General features: G+C 39.9%; 1 protein-coding gene across 3 annotated transcripts; it reads right to left on the reverse strand.

Moving 5' to 3' along the window:
* Window positions 1-11,823: 11,823 nt before the first annotated feature.
* On the reverse strand, window positions 11,824-20,010 carry UQCRH (ubiquinol-cytochrome c reductase hinge protein). 3 transcript variants are annotated; one of them, XR_013557611.1, is made up of 5 exons: window positions 19,839-20,010; window positions 15,998-16,024; window positions 15,362-15,509; window positions 15,093-15,254; window positions 11,824-12,039 (listed from the first exon to the last, which is right to left on the reverse strand). XR_013557611.1 is itself a non-coding variant. In XM_060623994.2 (4 exons), exons 1-4 carry the CDS (start codon window positions 19,890-19,892, stop codon window positions 12,007-12,009), a joined length of 276 nt encoding a protein of 91 aa, XP_060479977.1. In that variant the 5' UTR covers window positions 19,893-19,993; the 3' UTR covers window positions 11,824-12,006. The 3 variants fall into 3 exon arrangements, 2 of the variants coding, with proteins under 2 accessions (XP_060479977.1, XP_078308092.1); XM_060623994.2 differs by lacking the exon at window positions 15,362-15,509 and having other exon boundaries at window positions 19,839-19,993; XM_078451966.1 differs by lacking the exon at window positions 19,839-20,010 and having other exon boundaries at window positions 15,998-16,013.
* Between the last annotated feature and the right edge of the window lie 33 nt (window positions 20,011-20,043).

Below are 20,043 nucleotides of genomic sequence, written 5' to 3' on the forward strand. Positions count from 1 at the left end.
CGCAAGGGCCGACCCGCGGGTTCCGGGGAGGTGGGGGCGCCACTCTGGACGAGAACAGGAGGGAATTCCGGCGGCCTCGGGTTCGGGGCTCAGCACACCTTTACAGCCCAGGTGCAAACCGAGCCCCGCTCCTCCAGGGATTTTCTGTGGGTTCTGGGAAAGAGCAACCATTCGCACGGAATGGCGTCTCTGCCTGGGTGCTTGGAGCATTGGGAGAGATTCCGTAAAGGCTCCTAACCCAGCTGGGGGATCAGAGAAAACCGGGAGGTGGCAGTAGGCAAATGGGGGCGGGAAGGGCCTTCTAGGCAGAAGTTGCACGAGGAAAGATCCTGAGGTAGAGAAAAATGAGGTCAGATTTGTGGGCAGAGGCAGATTTATACTGAAGGTAACCAAGCTTGAAATTTCAGAACTTGCCGTTTGCAGTGCCCCTTGCAAGACCCTGTACCTAATTTTGTATTGTTTTTCTTGAAGAGGACCTCTCGGATTCTGTAAGCTGTAGGTCCCACAAAACTTGACCCCCTCATAGGGAGACGGTAGAAGGGAAGGACGTGATCAGATAGGTGGGTTTTGTTTTGTTTTGTTTTGTTTTTAAAAGTTTATTTTGAAAGAGAGAGCATGAGGGAGGGGCAGAGAGAGGGACAAAAAGAGAATCCCAAGTAGGCTCTGGCGCTGACAGCGTGAAGCCCCACACGGGGCTTGAGATCTCAGCAACCGTGAGCCGTGAGCCGAAATCAAGAGACCAAGAGACAGTCGCTTAACCGACTGAGCCACCCAGGTGTCCCCTCAGATAAGTGTTTTTAAAATGATCATCTGGGAGCTTACTGGTTGGTGAATACACGGAGGTGCTGGGAGAGAGCACGGAAGTGCCCTGTCTTTCCCTATGTGCATCTCCATCTGACCGTACCTGAGTTACATACTTTTATAATAGGCCAGTGATCTAGTGAGTAATGGGTTTCCCGAAATATGTGAGCTGCTCCAGCAAGTTAACAGAGCCAAGGAGGGGCTGGTGGGGACCTCTGATCTCTAGGCAGTGGATCAGAAGTACAGATGTGAGCTGTCAGCCAGTGGAGCTTAAGTATTCAAAAGTAATCAGCCACCATTTCAAACTCCCATCAAAAAGTCCTATCACTGTCAGAAGGCAGGAAGTTTGGGTACATTTTTACTGAAGTTACAGGAATGATGAAGCAAGTGTGAATTTTAAGACAACAAACTATCTCTTCACTACCATAGAAAATTAGAAGTAGTGAAGAACCTTGTAGCACTTTGAGCTTTTCCAGTATTTTATGGATTGTGAACTGCCAAGGCTACGTATGAATGAGGGAATTTTTGACCTTTGCTCAAACTATATTCTTCTTGATGTGGGTTGTAAAATTCCACTGAGAAACATACACCTTTATTTCCACATTTACAGGGCAGGAGGAGTTACCAAAACTTTAAATATCACAAATAGAATCTTGTGTTTATCACCAAAAAAAGAAAAATCATCTGACAGTTGATGACCGGAGTAGGTAGGATTATGAGAGGTAGATCAGATGAGAGAAGACAGTTCTGGATTAGTGTGGTGCCAAGGAAGATAGAAAAGGATTCCCGGGCGCCTGGGTAGCTCAGTTGAGTGCCTGAGTCTTGATTTTGGCTCAGGTCTTGATCTCACGGTTTGTGCGTTCGAGCCCCACATCTGGCTCTGCGCTGGCAGTGTGGAGCCCCCTTGGGATTCTCTGTCTTCCTCTCTCTTCTCCCCCGCTGGTGATCTCTCTCTCTCTCTCTCTCTCTCTCTCTCTCTCTCTCTCTCTCACACACACACACACACACACAAGTAAAATAAATAAACATTTTTTTAAAAAGGAAAAGGATTGATTCCACTTGCAATTAAGAGAGAATTGATTGATTGGCCCTATCTATCTAAACTAGTACATGCTACACCACCAGTTAATAACTGGCCTCTTAACCTGCCTTTATTCTTATAACTTATGTATTTTTTCATATAGTCTGCTAAATTACAATTTGCAAAAGGTGGGAAACATAATTCTTACACAAAGATAAAGTGAGCGCAGGCCAAAGATTTTATTCATCATAATAAACTACTCCTCCATTATTATCCTAAATAATGAGGGAAACCAGTTAGATGGTAAGACTTGTGCAAATGAGAATTTGAGTTTCAGATATTTAGATTATCAGTCAAAGGAATGCTGAAATGAATTTGCTGATAGTTGCAAAAACATTAAAATCTTCAGTAATAAACTATAATGTTTGGGATTATCACTTATACCAGATGGAAATCAATTCCATCTCTACTGATCAAAATCCATTTGCATTACTATGGATAGGAGTAATTTGCATTTGCCATTGGTTTCTTACAAGCTAACCTTTACCCCTACAAAATTGTGCAATAGCCTAGTCAATATAAAGTCAATCAAAGGTATACTCTAGCACTACAATGAAAGAGCACCCAGTAATTCTCTTCTGCCCATTTACAAGTTCTGGACCAATTTTCTGACCCTTCACCAGAATGTAAGATTTTAAAAATCAAATCAAGGATTTTGTTTAATTCATTGTTAGATTATCAGCACCTAGAGCTGTATATGGTACATAGTTGGCGCTCAGTAAATAGTCATTGAATGAGTGAGTGAAAGATGAGAAAGAAGTTTGTAACAGGGACCTAGCAGTTGTAAGATGGAGGGAGATGTGTGCATAGAGAAAAGCCTTTTTTGTTTTATTAAAAAAAATTTTTTTTAATGTTTATTTATTCTTGAGAGAGAGTGGTGGAGGGGCAGAGAGAGAGGGAGACACAAAATCCAAAGCAGACTCCAGGCTCTGGTCTATCAGCACAGAACCCAATGCAGGGCTCGAACTCATGAACCTCGAGATGACCTGAGCCGAAGTTGGATGCTTAACTGACTTAGCCACCCAGGTGCCCAGAGAAAAGTCTTTAAAAAAAAAAAATCTCATGACATTTAAATCCAGATTAAGGATCCAGTGAAGAGAGATTGAATACACTAAATAGGAGTTATCCCAGCACACCTCTTCTCACAGATTTAAACCGAATGTGGAGTGTCAGGACCACAACCACAGTCTCCCTGTGATGGGTCCTTTCCAACTCTAAGCCTCAGTTTACCCATCTATAAAATAGGGAATCAAGAGAGAGAGGGTTGGAGTAGATCAATGATTCTCAAACCTTTGGGTCTTGAGACACTTTACACTCTTAAAACTTAAGAATTATTAAGCTTTTTATTTGCTATCAATATTTGCCAGATTAGAAATTAAAACAAAATATTTTAAATATTTACTCATTAAAAATAACAATAAACCCATTGCATGATAATATAGGTATCTTTATGAAAAAATAGTTATATGTTGTTTAAGTATATATAGAAAATCCAGTCTCACACAGATAGGTGGTTAGAAAAGAGGAGTATTTTAATATTTAATTACATATATATATGTATATATATATATAGGACATATATACTGGATGTTCTTTGGTACTATCTCAAAATTGGACAAGTGGTAGTTTTCTTAAAAGTTAGTAGCAGGGGAAAAAAAGTCAGTAGCAGGGGCACCTGGGTGGCTCAGTTGGTTGGTTGAACATCCGACTTCCACTCAGGTGGTGATCTCAGGGTTGGTGAGTTCAAGCCCCACACTGGGCTGGCTGCTCTCAGCCTGTCAGTGCAGATCCTGCTTTGGATCCTCTGTCCCCCTCTCTCTGCCCCTCCACAGCTTACACTCTCCCAAAACTAAATGAATATTAAAAAAAAAAAGTTGATAGCAGTGTGGAATCTGAAACCATATCTAGAACTTTTCATACTCTGTTACATTGAGATCCATTGATCTATCTTGTAGTTAAAATGACTCTTTTGCCTAAGCGTGATTTGTCACATCATACAGTGGTTATTTGGAAATTATCAGGGTCACTGAGTTATGCAGATCTTACAAATGCTTTCACATTCATTATACAACATCAAAAATCATATTTGTTAATATCACTACTGATCTCATCGAAAACTTTAAATGTTAGGAAAACTTTTAAGCTCACAATAATGGGTACCAGTTTTTTTCAAAATCCTAATTTTATTTATTTAGTTATTTAGTTAATTAGTTAGTTATAAATGTTTATTTATTTTTGAGATAGAGTGAGGAAGGGGCAGAGAGAGGGATGGAGAGGATCCAAAGCAGGCTGTGCACTATCAGCTGTCAGCAGAGCCTGATGCAGGGCTTGAATTCACAAACCATGAGATCATGACCTGGGCCGAAGTCCGATGCTTAACCAACTGAGCCAGCCAGACACCTCTTTCTGTCTTTCTTTCTTTTTTTTCTTTTCTTTTTTTTTTCTTTTTCTTTTTCTTTTTCTTTTCTTTTTCTTTTCTTTTCTTTTTTTTTTCTTTTCCTTTTTCTTTTTCTTTTCTTTTTTCTTTTCTTTTTCTTTTTCTTTTCCTTTTTCTTTTTCTTTCTTTCATCTCTACACCCGGCATGGTTTGCAAACCCACAACCCTGAGATCAAGAGTCACACTCCACCGACTGAGCCAGCCAGGTGCCTCTCAAAATGCTAATTTTGCTTGAAGGCAAAATTTTTTTTTAAATGTTTTTTGGGGGCACCTGGGTGGCTCAGTCGGTTAGGATTCCAACTTCAGCTCAGGTCATGATCTCGCAGTTTGTGAGTTCAAGCCCCGCATCAGGCTCTGTGCTGTCAGCTTGGAGCCTGGAGCCCACTTCAGATTCTGTGTCTATCTCTCTGCCCCTTCCCTGCTCGTTCTCTGTCTCTCTCTTTTTTCTTTTTAATGTTTTGTTTTTTGGTTTTTTTTTTTTTTTGAGAGAGAGAGAGAGTGTGAGGGGGGAGTGGCAGAGAGAGAGAGGGACAGAGGATCTGAAGCAGGTTCCCTGCTGACATCAGATCCCGATGCAGGGCCCGAACTCATGAAGCACAAGATCATAACCTGAGCTGAGCCATCCCGGGTGTCCCTAAAATTAGCTCAATTTTTATCTTTGGCGACTGGTACTATCAATTGTTTGAATTGACAGTGACAGGCTTACTTTGTTCATTTTTCAAGAGAATGCTAGTTATTAAAATACAATTGATTTTTGTTTGTTGATCTTACATCCTGAGACCTTGCTAAATTAAATTATGTTTCGGTAACTTTTTGGAACTATTTCCACTTTTTCTGTGCACGAGGTCATGTTTTTTATAAAGACATTTTTACTTGTTTCCAATCTGTATGCCTTTTGTTTTCCTTTGCCTTATTTTACTGTTTATGACTTACAGCACACCATTGAATACAGGTGGTAGTAGTAGATTGCCTTGTTTCCATTCTTGGGGGAAATCACTCAGTATTTCATCATTATATATGATGTTATATAGGTTTTTTTTAAAAAAAACAGATGTCGTTTACTAGATTGAGAAATTTCTCTTTCTTAGTTTGCTGAGATTTTTTTTTTAAAAAATTATGAATGGTTGTTGATTTTCTTCAAATGCTTTTCCTGTATCTATTGAGATGATCATATGATTTTTCTGCTGTATTGTTAATATGATGAGTTATATTGCCTGATTATCAAATGATGAACCAACTTTGCATTCCTGTAAAAAAACATACTAGTTCATGATGTATCATTATTCTTTTTATATATTGTTATATTTTTACATCTGTGTTCACAGAGAATATTGGCCTGAAATTTTCTCTTTCTGTAATATCTTTGCTTGATTTTGATATCCAGGTAATGCTGGATTCATAAAATGAATTTGGAAAGCATCCTTTACTCCTATTTTTTTCCCTTCACTCCTATTTTCTGAAAGAATTTTTATAGGATTGGTATTATTTCTTCCTTAAATTATGGATAGAATTCACCAGTGAAGCCACGTAGAGTTGGGTGTTTGGGTGGCTTTGTTTTTGTTTTTTTTTGTTGTTGTTGTTGTTTGTTTTTTTTGGGGGGGGAGGGTGTACAGGGTAAGGTGGAAAGGAAGGTTTTTAATTGTGAATTCAGTTTCTTTCATTGACATAGGGCAGTTATATTCAACCAGAGATGATATCCCTTCCCCAGGGAACATTTGGTAACATCTGGAGATATTTGGGGTTATTATAACTATATGGTGCTTCTGGCATCTAGTGGGCAGAAGCCAGGGATACTGCTGAAAACCTTATCCCCCACACAAAAAATTATCTAGTCCAAAACGTAAGTACTACTAAAATTTGAGAAACCCTGATATAGGGCTATTTGAATTTTCCAGTAGCAGTTTTAACAATTTGAGTTTTTTAAAGAATTTGTTTCACATAGGTTGCCAGTTTTCTTCACATAAAGTTGTTCAGAATATCCGCTTATTACCCTTTTAGTGTTTGTAGCAAGGGGCATCAACTATAGCCACAAACCAAACTCAGCCTCAGCCAATTTTTCAAATACTGTTTTATTTTTACACAGCCACCTTTCATTTACTGTGGCTCTAATAGAGATGAATGGTTGCTCAAGAGATCATATGTCCCACAAATCCAAAAATATTTACTGTCTGAATGTTTACAGAAAAAGGCTGCTGACCCGGTTTGTAGGATCTATAGTAATGTCCCCTCTCTCATCACTGATACTGGTAATTTGTGTCTTCTCTCTTGGGTACTTTTGTCAGCCTAACTACAGGTTTATTTTGTTGAATTTTACAAAGAACCAGGTTTTGGTTTTATGGGTTTTCTCCTTTCTTTTCTCTCTTTTTTTTTTAAAGTTTATTTCTTTATTTTTGAGAGAGAGAGAGAGAGAGAGAGAGAGAGCGAGCGAGCAGGGGAGGGGCAGAGAGAAAGGGAGACAGAATCCCAGTAGGCTCTGTATTGTCAGTGCAGAGCCTATTTCAGGCTTTGAACTCACAAATGTGAGATCATGACCTGAGCCATAATCAAGAGTTGGATGCTTAACCAACTGAGGCACCCAGGCACCCCTCCTTTCTTTTCTATTTCATAGATTTCTAGTCTTTATAATTTCTTTCTACTTAATGTGTTCTTTTCATTGTAAGCTATCTTTAAAAAAAATTTTTTTTAATGTTTATTTTTGAGAAAGAGAAAGTGGGGTGGGGGTGGAGGGGAGCAGAGACAGAGGATCCAAAGCAGGTTCAGTGCTGACAGCAGGAAGCCCGATACGGGGCTTGAACTCACAAACTGTGAGATCATGACCTGAGCTAAGTTGGACACTTAATCGACTGAGCCACCCAGGCACCCCTGTAAGCTATCTTTTAAATAAATTTTTTAAATGAGATAGAATATCTATTCTATTTAATATTTATTTACCATTTCTGGGACTGTTTGTTTCTTTGTGTAGATCAAAGTTTCCATTTAGCATTTTATTTTTCCTGAACTATCTTTAATATTTCTTGTAGAATCCAAGTCTGCTGACAATGAATTCTGTTTTGTTTGTTTAAAACATCCTTATTTTGTTTTCATTTAAGGATATTTTCACTTGATACAGAATTTAAGGATAAACATCTCTTTCTTTCAACACTTTATTTTTTAGAGAGAGAGAACATGTGAGTGGGGGAGCAGGGAGAGGGGCAGAGGAAGAGAGAAAGAATATCAAGCAGGCTCCACAGTCAGTGCAAAGCCCGATGTGGGGCTCAATCCCACAACCCTGGGGTCATGACCTGAGCTGAAACCAACTGAGCCACCAGGCGCCCCTTTCAAAGCTTTAAAGATGATTTTTCTTAGGAGAAGTGGGTAGTAATTCTTACCATTGTGCCTCTGTATGTAATGCATGTTTTCTTTTTGATATTTTCACTTTATCACTGGTTTTCAGCAATTTGAGAATAGGTGACTTGGTGTGATTTCCTTTCTGTTTATACTGATTAGAGTCTGTTGAGCTTCTGGGAACTATGAATTTATAATTTTCATTAAATTTGTAAAATTTCAACCATTATTGTTTCCATTTTTTTTCTGTTCCAAAACATCTACTTAAGTTTTTTCATTTATAACATTCCTTCAAATAAAATAATATGGTATTCCCCACCACCCCCCAAAATTTGTTTTTCTCTCTTCCTTCCCATCTCTCACTTTCTCTCTCTTCTGACCATGTGATGTTGTCTCAGTTTACTTTTTCCTTGCTCATTTATTTTTAGTGTTTTTTTTCCTCTTGTGCTTCAGTTTTTATAGTTTCAGTTGCTGGGTCTTCAAGAGCATACCAGTACACATACACTTTTTTTTCTTCACTGTATAATCTTGTGTCAGTCTTGTCCAGTGAAGTTTAAATTTCAGATATTACACTTATAAGCTCCAGAAATTCTATTTGATTTATTTTATATGTTGCACTTCTCTCATTATGTTCATTTCCCTTAAATTCTTGGGCATATCTGTAGCTCTTTCAAAGTCCTTGTCTACTGTTTTCTCATCTTATCATCATGTGTCTGTTTTTATTGACTATCTTTCTCCTGGTCACATTTGCCTGTTTTTGTGCATGTCTAGCAATTTTTTATTGAATGCTTGGTATTGCAAAATTTACATTGTTGAATGCTAGATTTTGTTGTCTTCTTTTAAAATGTCTTGGACTTTGTTCCAGCAGGCAGTCAGGTTTTTTGTGAATCAGTCTAATCCTTTCAAGGCTTCTTTTTAAGATGTGGTATAGCCTATCTTCAGTATCCTCTTTCTAGGGCTAGCTTTAGCCCTACTGCTGAAGCGTCCACTTCCGGAGTCAATGCTCCAGGTGTTCAACAAGTTTAATAGGAATTCCCCACATTAGCTCGCCAAAACTCAAACTCCCAGCCTTCTGTTAACTTTGGGAATTAGTCAATTTATAGGTACCCAGTAGTTCTTAGCCTGGCTACACAGAGTGTTGCCCTATTCAATTGCAGCTTAATATTCAGCAACAGACTCAAGAATCCTCTAGGCAGAATTCTGGAGCTTTTTCTCTGGGTAATTCCTCCTCTCTATGATAAAACTAATAACACATTACTAACCATTCACTGAAATCTGAGTGATGAGTTTGGAAATGTTCCCTGTAAAACTTCAGCTTTCCTATATGTTTGAATTTTAATGAGCTGTTTGAAAATAATCAGATTACATACAACAAATACAATCCCACTATTTTTAAAGGTATTTTGTGAGATTATACATCACCATGAAATGGGTTCTAAGTCAGAAATGGCTGGGAAATGCTGGCCGTCCCTGTAGCTAGGACAACAGGTTGAAAGAGCTTCTAGGTTCAAGTGGCCCTTTGCCCCATTTTTGCAAACATAATCCTTCAGATTCTCAGAAGCTCCACTGCCATATTTTCATCTATGAAGCTTTCTGCAGCCTTGCTGGCTATACTGAGTATCAATTACTTCTGAAGCACAAGGTACTCATTTTTGCCATGGTTCACTTTCTATCCATATATAACTATCTGCATATTGTCTTTTTCATTTGCAACCAGAGGTTGCAAACTAGTGAGCCAAAGCCAGCCCATAGATGTGTGTTATTTGGCCTAATGCTTTTAAAAAGTTAGTTGTCCACATTTAAAAATTGGGAGATGGGGACAGGAAAAAAAAAATTGGGAGAGCTAACATAAAACTTGGATTTCTGGCTCCTTACCAAGTGGTCTGGCAACACTGGCTGTGTATTCCCACATAGCAACAGCTTATGCAGTTGGAGCAGTTTTCCAACATCTACAGCGCCAGCTTCCCTCAGCACTCAGGTGGTTCAATTTGCAATGCCTAGACCTCTGCTGTCTAATATGGTAACCACTAGACACACGTGGCAATTTGAACATAAATTAATTCAAATTTAATTGCAATTAAATAAATTTAGAGGCACCTGGGTGGCTCAGTTGGTTGGGCATCCGACTTTGGTTCAGGTCTGATTTCACCGTTCAGGGGTTCGAGCCCCATGTTGGGCTCTGTGCTGACAGCTCAGAGCCTGGAGCCTGCTTCGGATTCTGTGTCTCCCTCTCTCTCTGTTCCTCCCCTGCTCATGCTCTCTCTCTCTCAAAAATATTAAAAAGAAATTTAAAAAAAATAATAATAAATTTAAAACCTCAATACCTCAACCACATTTCAAGTGTTCAGTAGCCATCTATGGCTAGTGGCTACCATATTGGACAATACAGAATAGATACCAGTTGCCCCAATAATGTCCTTAATAACAAAAGGATCCAGTTTGAAATCACATGTTGCACTCAATTGTCTTGTCTCTTTAGTTTCCTTTTATCTGGAGCAGTTCTTCAGTTTTTCCTTGACTTTTACCATCTTGATACAAATGAGGATTACTTTGTACGATGTCTAGTTTTATAGAATGTCCCTCAGTTTTATTTATCTGGTTAGATTCAGCTTATCTATTTTTTGCAGGAATCAGTGATGCTGTGTTCTTCTCATTGCTGCCTACAGCCATGTGTCTCCTTAGTGGGGATACCAGCTTTCATTTAAGCTACAGTTTGTACATTCTCCTTTTGTAATATGTATCACCTTCCTTTTTTTTTTTTTTTTTTAGGTTTATTTATTCATTTTGAAAGGGAGAGAGCACACATGCAGGTGGGGGAAGAGCAGAAAGAGAGGAGAGAGAATCCCAGGCAGGCTGTTTGGCTCATGACCTAAGCCAAAGTCAGACACTTAACTATCTGAGCCACCCAGGTGCCCCCCTCACCTAACCTTTAATTGATTCACTTATTTTTATTAGCTTGGATTCCTGTATTATTTTATTCAATTGAGTTACAACCCAGTACTATCATTATATATTTTGATGCTCAAATTGTTCTGGATTTGGCTAGTTGCTTTTGTGTACTTGACACGTCCCTATTGTTCTTTGAGCATTTCCTTCTTTCTGGAACAAACAAATGTCTTGTACTTTCCCAACTCTGGAATCACCCATTCCTCCAAGGAACCCTGGTTCCTTTTATTGGGGAATAAAGCCCTCTTTGTGGGCTGAGCTAAAGAAATATATATCCCCTACATGTTTATACACTGGCATCTGTATTTACTTACATTGAAATCTGTATTTATTTAGATCATAAATACCTCAACACTGTTCAATTCCTTCTGGTTTCTTCCTATTTGTAACTCATTCTCTGCTAGCACTTATTACCTTCAATATACTAACTTACTAGATGTCTTCTACTCATATGTATGTAACCAATTTCCCATTGCCAGCACTGCCTACCCAGGTGCCCTTTTTTCATCCTTCTTGGAATCCACTACCTTTCCCCTCACAAACTTATTATCTCCTCACTCCTTTTTAAAATATGTGTGTATGTATGTTATTTCTTAAGTAGGCTCCATGCTCAGCGTGGAGCCCAATGCAGGGCTTGAACTCATGACCCTGAAATCAAGACCCAAGCTGAGATCAAGAGTCAGATGCTTAACTGATTAGGCCACCCAGGGGCCCCATAATTTGTGTATTTTAAAAAAGCAACCTTGGGGGCGCCTGGGTGGCGCAGTCGGTTAAGCGTCCGACTTCAGCCAGGTCACGATCTCGCGGTCCGTGAGTTCGAGCCCCGCGTCAGGCTCTGGGTTGATGGCTCGGAGCCTGGAGCCTGTTTCCGATTCTGTGTCTCCCTCCCTCTCTCTCTGCCCCTCCCCCGTTCATGCTCTTGTCTCTCTCTGTCCCAAAAATAAATAAAAAACGTTGGGAAAAAAAAAAAAAAAAAAAGCAACCTTGTTGAATACTGAGACCAAAAACTGTCAAAAGACGCTTGTAAGAGAGAATTTCACATGGACTCAGCATTCGATGAAATTGAGCCATCCCTGTTCATGTTAACTGTGATAATGGCATCAAGGTAAATTTTGTATCATTAAGAGATGCATACTTGCTAGGCGATGGGTACACGGGAGTTGATTATTGTTCTACCTAGTCTTATGTTTGAAATTTTCAAATTAAATTTAAAAAAAGTACAAGAGGCAGCAGGTCTGCAGATCACTGGCCTTTATTAAGAGGAATCACTGCTAATTACATAGAAGCTACCTGCCTAGCTAAAATCCATGAGGTTCACATGAACTTACAGTTACACAAATAAACAAATGGCATGGTCAAAACCATAAGAAAGTATCCTGATGACCAGGTCATGAAGGCTGGGGTGAAGTCTGCACATTTATTTCAAGCTGTTAAAGAGTTTGTGGGCCACCTACATGGGGGAAAGAAAAGGATGTCATCAAACGGCAGCTTTAATATCCTGGCTTACAAGGTCCTTCATGACCTGGAACAATACTGCTTCTTGTCTCTCCACAGCGTTCCATACACCCACACCCCTCTTGAGCCCTAGTGAACTCCCTAGTTACTTGAATACTATCTCCCTTCTACCTGGAACTCTTTCCCACTTTTTTCATCCTTTATTTTTCCTTTAGAACTTAAGTTTACATGTAATTTCTTGTAAGCCTTCTCTAAACAAACTCCTATCCCCACACAAATGTGTCTCTCCTCTGTCTTCCCCACAGAAACTTATACGTCCCATATCACAGTGTTTATTAACTCAACAAATGTTTATATATAATATCTACTATATGCCAGGTACTGTTCTAGATGCTGAGTAAGCTACAATGGTAAACCAGGTAATACCTCTGTCTCTTAAGGAACTTACACAATGACAGAATTATAAAATACATATAAGATTAACTTCTGATAGGAATGCTCTGAGGAAAATAAAAAGGCAGGGAGGGCTAGCAGCTTTAAACAGGAGGATCAGTGAAGGCCATCCTGAAAAGGCTACACCCAAGAGAGTTTACTACTCTACTTGTCTTCTATGCTGGCTCAATTTGGTGAAGGAAAGGACCATGCCTATCTCATCCCCAGATCTCAGCCCAGTGCTTGGCTCATAAAAGTATTTAAATAATATACAATTTACCATTTTAACTATTTTTTTTTAAAGTCATGGAGCTTGAAATCACAACCCCCGAGACCAAGAGTTGCACACTCCACTGAATGAGCCAGCCAAGCACCCCCATTTTAATGATTTTTAACTCTACATTTCTGTGGCCTTAAGTAATTTACTGTCTAGCAATTATCAATCTCCAATTTTTTTTTTCAATTTCCCAAACTGAAACTATGTACCTATTAAGGAATTCCCCATTTCCCCCGACAACCACCATTCTACTTTCTATGAATTTGACTACTCTAGGTACCTAGTAAGTGGAATGACCTATTTGTCTTTTTGTGATAGGTATATTTTACTTAGCATGTCTTCAAGGTTCATATATGTTGTAGCATGTCAGAGTTTCTTTCCTTTTTAGGACTGAACAATTTCATTGTATGCATATACCACAATGGACATTTGGGCTGCATCCACCTTTTAGCTACTATGAGTGCTGTGACCATTCATGTACTAATCTGTTTGAGTCCTTGAACAGTCTCAATTCTTTAGGGTATACAACCAGAAGTGGAACTGCTAGATCATATGGTAGAATTTACATTTTTGAGTAAAGTACGTGATTTCTTTTTACTGTCAAATAATATCCCATTATACAGATATATTACATTTTATTTATCTATGTATCAGTTGATATATATCGTTTCTACTTTCTGCCTATTATGAATAACGCTTCTGTGAGTATTCGCGTACAACCTTTTATATAGACATGTTTTCGTTTCTCTTGAGTATATAGGTAGGAGTGAAATTACTGGGTCATATTAACTCTAACTTTTTGAAGAACTGCCAGACCATTTATCTATAGGGCTATACCAATCTATATCCCCATTACTAGTGTATGAGGTTTCCAATTTCTCCACATTTCACCAACACCAATCTATTTCTTTCATGATATGGAGAATTACAGACACATGTTTTATATATAAATTTTGCTTCTTTCCACTAAAATTATGTTGAAAAAGAAATGCCTCTATTCATATTTTATATGTAAATGTATCTATGATGTCATTTTTATTTAAAAATCTGATAGTATATACAAGAAAACATGGTTATCTCTAGCCAGTATGATTTCAGTTAGATTTTTATGTATTCATAAAATACCTTCCTTGATTATCACAATGTGTTTAATGGGGGTACATGTGTACATTTGTGTATTTCCAGTGTATATTACAGAATTAAAACACAAATATTGGATTGTTGAAGCATAAAATTGGTTGAATGGAGATCATTAACTTTTTCATGGGGGCAAATGTCATTTATTTTCTCCTTTTTACTTTTTGACCCCCTTCACCCATTTCTCCCTATCTTTTTGATTATAGCCATCCTAGTAGGTATGAACTGGTATCTCATGGTTTTGATCTGTATTTCTCTGAGGGGTAAAAGTATTAAGCACCTTTTCATATGCTTATTAACCAATCAGTTTTAATGTAACCAATCATATCCAACTTTTGCCTCCTCTGTAATTTATTTAAAATACCTTACTCTTACATGTAAAAGAGTCAAATACAAATTTTAAAAATTTAAAAAAAAAGTAAGGGGCACCTGGATGGCTCAGTCTGTTGAGTGCCTGACTCTTGATTTTGGCTCATGATCTCCTGCCTGGGATTCTGTCTCTCTCTGCCCCCTCCCCCCACCCTTCTCTCTCTCAGAATAAATAAACTTAAAAATAAACAAATAAATAAAAAGAAAGAAAACTTTTTGGACCAACTGCTATGTATAAGACACACTGAAGGATATAAATTATTATTTAAAAAATTTTTTTTTAATGTTTATTTTTGAGAGAGAGACTGCGCGCATGCGCGCACATACACCCATGCATGCACACATGCACTGAGTGGAAGAGGGGCAGAGAGAGAAGGGGACAGAGGATCTGAAGCGGGCTCTGTGCCAACAGCAGAGAGCCCGATACAGGGCTCAAACTCACGAACCATGAGATCATGACATGAGCCAAAGCTGACGCTTAAGTGATTGAGCTACCCAGGCGCCCCAAGGGTATCAATTATTTTAAAATAGCCTGTTACTTAAAGATACAAAATCCAGCTTTCTCACTGGATTCCCAATCCAAGTTGGGACATCATTTCTCTTCTTTAAGCCTCAGTTTCTTATCTGCAAAATGGGGATAACGACCCCTTATCTCCAGTGAAAACAGAATTAGATAAGACTATTTATGTAAAGTGCTCAGAACTGGACCTGACATATATTGGGCCAATAAGTAAATGCTTATTGACGGAACTGTCCTAGGATGGAAAGGCTGTCAGCACCAAGTCTGCCTGGCCACTATAAGTTTCCCCCTTCCTGACTTTAGGATGACTTACACAATGGTCCCTTGCATGCAGGAAGTCAAAGAGCTCCTCTGTGCAATCCTCCTCTGTCTTTGACCTGGAGGATACGCGCTCATCACAGAGCTCTAGCCGCTCCCGAGCCTTTACACATTTCTCCAGCTGCTCGCATTGCTCTCTCACCGTTGTTAGAGGATCCTGAAGGAGAAACACAGAGGGAACCAAAATGGGGTTATAGGAGGAGACCCACAACCATCCGCTTTGATTAATACAACCACCAAACCAAGGTGCTGCCTCTGAATTACCGTGCAGAAGGCCAGCTGGCAGAGCCACACTGCCTCCAGAAATGGCAGAATGGGGTCTCCCATTCAATTCTGATGCTAAGTAGTAGGGGAAAGTTTCACATTCCTGCCTTCCAAGGTTGCCAGTATGCACTGAAAGCCTCAGTCCTATCTGAAAAACAAGGTGGTAAAGGAAACCTAGCCAAACTTGAAGTAGATCTATAGGAGGCCTTACTTGTTAACATAGCATTTTGGGATATGTAATGTCTGTGAATTTGAATTCTCCTCATCTGACAGCCAGGCCTATGCAACCCCAGCTGTCCAGCTAGATAGGCAATGTTAACATGGAGAAGGACTATATAAGAAGAGTTCCTTCCAGAATTCTTTATTAAACCACAAATAGCAGGTAATTGAGTACTAGGTCCTCAACATGCTGCTCTGCTCCCTGACGCCATGACTAAAGCCCCAAACCCAGAAAAGACTGTTTCCCAGGCCCACACCACCCCCCAAACACTCCACAGCACAGGAAGGATTAAAGGCCTTTTCCACTTCCATCTTTTCCAAGGTGTCAAGTAAAGACGCCTTAAAATGCCCTTAAGAGTTTCACGAAGCTCAAACTTTCTTTTACTGAGGTAGTTCCAAACCTGAGACGGCTCTTACCACTAATTCCTCCTCCTCCTCTTCCTCCTAAAAAAGGAAAACAAAATTAATGTCAGCAGCAATTTAGGAAATACATATTCCCAATCATACCGATTGTTGTAATTACTGAGGATAAGCATTGTATTAATTGTGTTTTTTTAAATTTTCTATATTTTATGATGCTTTGACATTGTAGGGCATTGCTACGTTACTAATCCAGGAGAGAAAGCCCCTCCCAGGGCTGGCTAATTTCTATGCAGCAACTTGCTTTACGGACACATCTTTCATATGTAAACCAACCAATCCAAAACCCTTATTCCCAACTACCTCCTTTATCTAACTCTCCTACACTAAACCTGTTATTGCCCCTGCCCTAATCACCTTAGAGTCAAGTACCAAACAACTGGAGACCACCTCTATAGCCCAGAACCCAAGGAAATTATTCAAACTATCTAATCCTAACCTTGCCAGAGCTTGACTATCTTGCCTCACCCATTCTTTCCCTCAGAAACCAAAAGTCTGGTTTCCCTTGCTCTCTCCGCTGGTCCAGGCACTTTCCCATATGGCCCTGGGTGGTGTGGCCTTCCCCCCTTCTCTTGGAACCCATACAAACTCTTCTTTCAAAAACAGTTGTCTCCATGCCTGTAACCTTACCATACCTAATTAAAACAAACCCTGAGTACATTGCAACAAGGACACACTATCTCACTTTAATTAGCAACAACCTAAAGTGTGCAGGACACTCTAAAGCCTCTAAAGTACTTATCTGTAATCTGATTAATTACAACAGCCCCTTAAAGGGCTCCCAGTTTAGAAATAACAAACACTAATTAGACATTTTTTTAAGTGAGCTCTACACCCAGTGGGGCTTAAACTCACCACCCCAAGATTTAAAAAAAAGTCGCATGCTCTACAGCCTGAGCCAGGCAGACACCCCTAATTAGACATTTTCTGATACAGATTCAAGCTGATGTTCACATGGAACCTATATAACTTAAAGTATTTTGTTTGGAATTCTGGTTTGTTTGGTCCTACTAGCACCAAAAATAGCTTAATTTCATCCTTACATCCCAAATGAAATTAGGAGGAAAACATTTTTTCTAGACACTGAACTTGAACTGGGAATATGAAAATGGCCAAACCTAAACTCTTCTATAGCCAATGCTTTCCAGTTACTGCATTTGGCTTGCTGAACCCTCAGGACTCTAAGTAAACTATCAGTGTTAAGTGCATCAAAAGTCTAGAGTAGTCCATTCACAAACTTGGAACCACGCCCTAACCTATTTACTTCTTTTTTTTTTTAATTTTTTTTTTTTTCAACGTTTATTTATTTTTGGGACAGAGAGAGACAGAGCATGAACGGGGGAGGGACAGAGAGAGAGGGAGACACAGAATCGGAAACAGGCTCCAGGCTCTGAGCCATCAGCCCAGAGCCCGACGCGGGGCTCAAACTCACGGACCGTGAGATCGTGACCTGGCTGAAGTCGGACGCTTAACCGACTGCGCCACCCAGGCGCCCCCTAACCTATTTACTTCTGATTCAGGGACACAACCTCAAATTTACAAATAATGTAAACTTTTACAAATAATGTAAAAGATTCCCTGTGGGAGCATCAGCATAGGCTTAAATCTCAGGCATAGCAGAGTCTGAACTGCAGTATCTCAACCTGTCTAAATTAAGGTGTTTGCCTTCCTGTGAATGCACATGTCCACATTTGGGGAAGGGAAAGAAAAGGTATATACGAAGATTAAAAAAAAAAAAACAAAAACCCACAACAAATTAGCTTGGCAATCCTTCATTATGTTTTCAAAATTCCAACACAATTGGCTTCATTCTAATGAAAGCTGGGAAGGGTAAGGCAGGTTCAACCCAGGCTATTTATTCTCACAATTAGCAAAGATCTCTTCTAAACATGAAGATGATTTTTAGGATGTCAAATTCCAGTTTTTCATTAAGGTTTCTTAACCTTGCTCTTTAAAAAAGATTCATACTGAAAAAGTTTTTCCAGGGGCACCTGGGTGACTCAGTCGGTTGAACATCCCAACTCTTGGTTTCAGCTCAGGTCATGATCTCACTGTTTTTGGGCTTGAGCCTCATGACAGGCTCTGTGCTGACAGTGCAGAGCCTGCTTGGGATTCTCTCTCTCCCTCTTTCTCTGCCCCTCCCCAGCTTACTCACTTATTCTCTCAAAAACAAAAACAAGGAGTGCCTGGGTGGCTCAGTCGGTTAAGCGGCCGACTTTGGCTCAGGTCATGATCTCGCGGTCCGTGAGTTCGAGCCCCGCGTCGGGCTCTGTGCTGACAGCTCAGTACCTGGAGCCTGTTTCAGATTTTGTGTCTCCCTCTCTCTCTGACCCTCCCCCGTTCATGCTCTGTCTCTCTCTGTCTCAAAAATAAATAAACGTTAAAAAAAAAATTTAAAAAAAAAAAACAAAAACAAAAAAAACAAAAAAATCCTCCCACCCACCAAATTGAAATCCTAACCTGCCGGAGTTAGAAACCTGAAATTTGTATCCCAGAAGCAAGACCTTTGTATCGTTTCCCTATTAGGAATGCTACTACGTTGACCATTTTGATGATTTTGTAGCAGAAGTATCACAGCATGTTTTGGAAAAACAAATCCAAATACAAGTCTGAAAATGGGACTACTTCATATAAAATTTCCAGTCAATGACAAAAACCAAGGTCACACTAGATAAAAAGATTTATTGTCCAAAAGGTATAGATAGGTTCTTCATAAAAGACCTCAGTTTTCATAATTAAAACAAAAAAAAAAAACAAAAAAAAACTGACTACTTTCTTTTTCTCATCTGCTGCTGTGGTGAGCTCTACTGAACTTTCTGGTATACTTCCTGCTGAACTTCCTGAGGCAAGCTCCATTTCTTTCTGGTCCTCTTTCTGAAAATAAGACTAAGAAAAATCATGGGATCAACTAGTTTCCAACTACTCTGAATCCATAAACCCAGAACAGCTGCCCAGAAGTGACTAGAGAACAAAGCAAAGGATAGGAAATGTGACTGAAAACCAAAAGTTAGCTGGCTTCTCTAAAGCTGTACAGCACTGTGGCTAAGTCTTGGCTCTGGAACCATGTGGCTTGGGTTCAATTCCTCGCTCCATGATTTCTTAGGTGTGGTCCTTAGAAAAGATGTGTAACCTCTCTATGCTAGCTTCCTCACCTGTAAAATGACAACAGGAATAGTACCTAATACTTACCTCATAGGACTATGGGGTGGCTTAAAGGAATGAGTACATATAAAAAACTTGGAATGGAACAGTAAGCTGTCAATAAATTATTACTAGGTTGGAATTCTTCCTCTGGGAAAGAGCTCCCTCTTCCATCCTCACAGAATTATACTGCACACTCCTACACCGTCCCCAAATATACCTCCCACTCCCACCCCCACCAAAGAAAAAGAAACCCCTTCTTCACAGAAACTAGCATAAGGCCAGATCTCCGGAACCTCAACAGAAGATGTAGCAGGATTCCTGACCTGAGCGGAGGGAAGCGCTAGGGTTGGTCTGCTTGCTCCCTGACCTTGTCAAACCAGGATCTCAGAACACCTGATTGACTAAAAACACAGATACTATTTTTACAAAAGTTTAGGCGACACAGCATTTTCGCTCTCGTTAAACCGTCACCGCTTTCACAAGATGGGGAAACCAAGGTCCAGAGAAAAGCTAGTCATCTACTAGCCCAAGATGAATCGACGAATTCTGGGGCTGGGTCGAGGGAACCAGTAAATCCCGACCGTGCAAACTCCAGGGGCGAATCCAAGGCCAACAGGGCCCCGCGTGTATTTTGGCGGGCTTGGTCTTGAGCCTCAGGGCAGTGAAGAGGCCCGAGTCGGTCGCCTTGCCTTACCTCTTTGGGATCTCCGGACCCAGTCAGCATCTTTCGCTCGTCCTCCAGCCCCATGTTCCGCTACGGTCCTGAATTCAACACCAGCAGCAACAGCGGCACCTATTCCACTTCAGGATCAAGAAGGACTTGTAAGGGTCACTAAGCGGATATCCGGCGATCTGGCCGGAAGTGCGGCAGACTCGTCGTAGTCGCGAACACACGCTCG

The sequence above is a fragment of the Panthera onca genome, chromosome C1 (genome assembly GCF_046562875.1).
Source record: "Panthera onca isolate mPanOnc1 chromosome C1, mPanOnc1 haplotype 2, whole genome shotgun sequence".
Classification (NCBI taxonomy): domain Eukaryota; kingdom Metazoa; phylum Chordata; class Mammalia; order Carnivora; family Felidae; genus Panthera; species Panthera onca.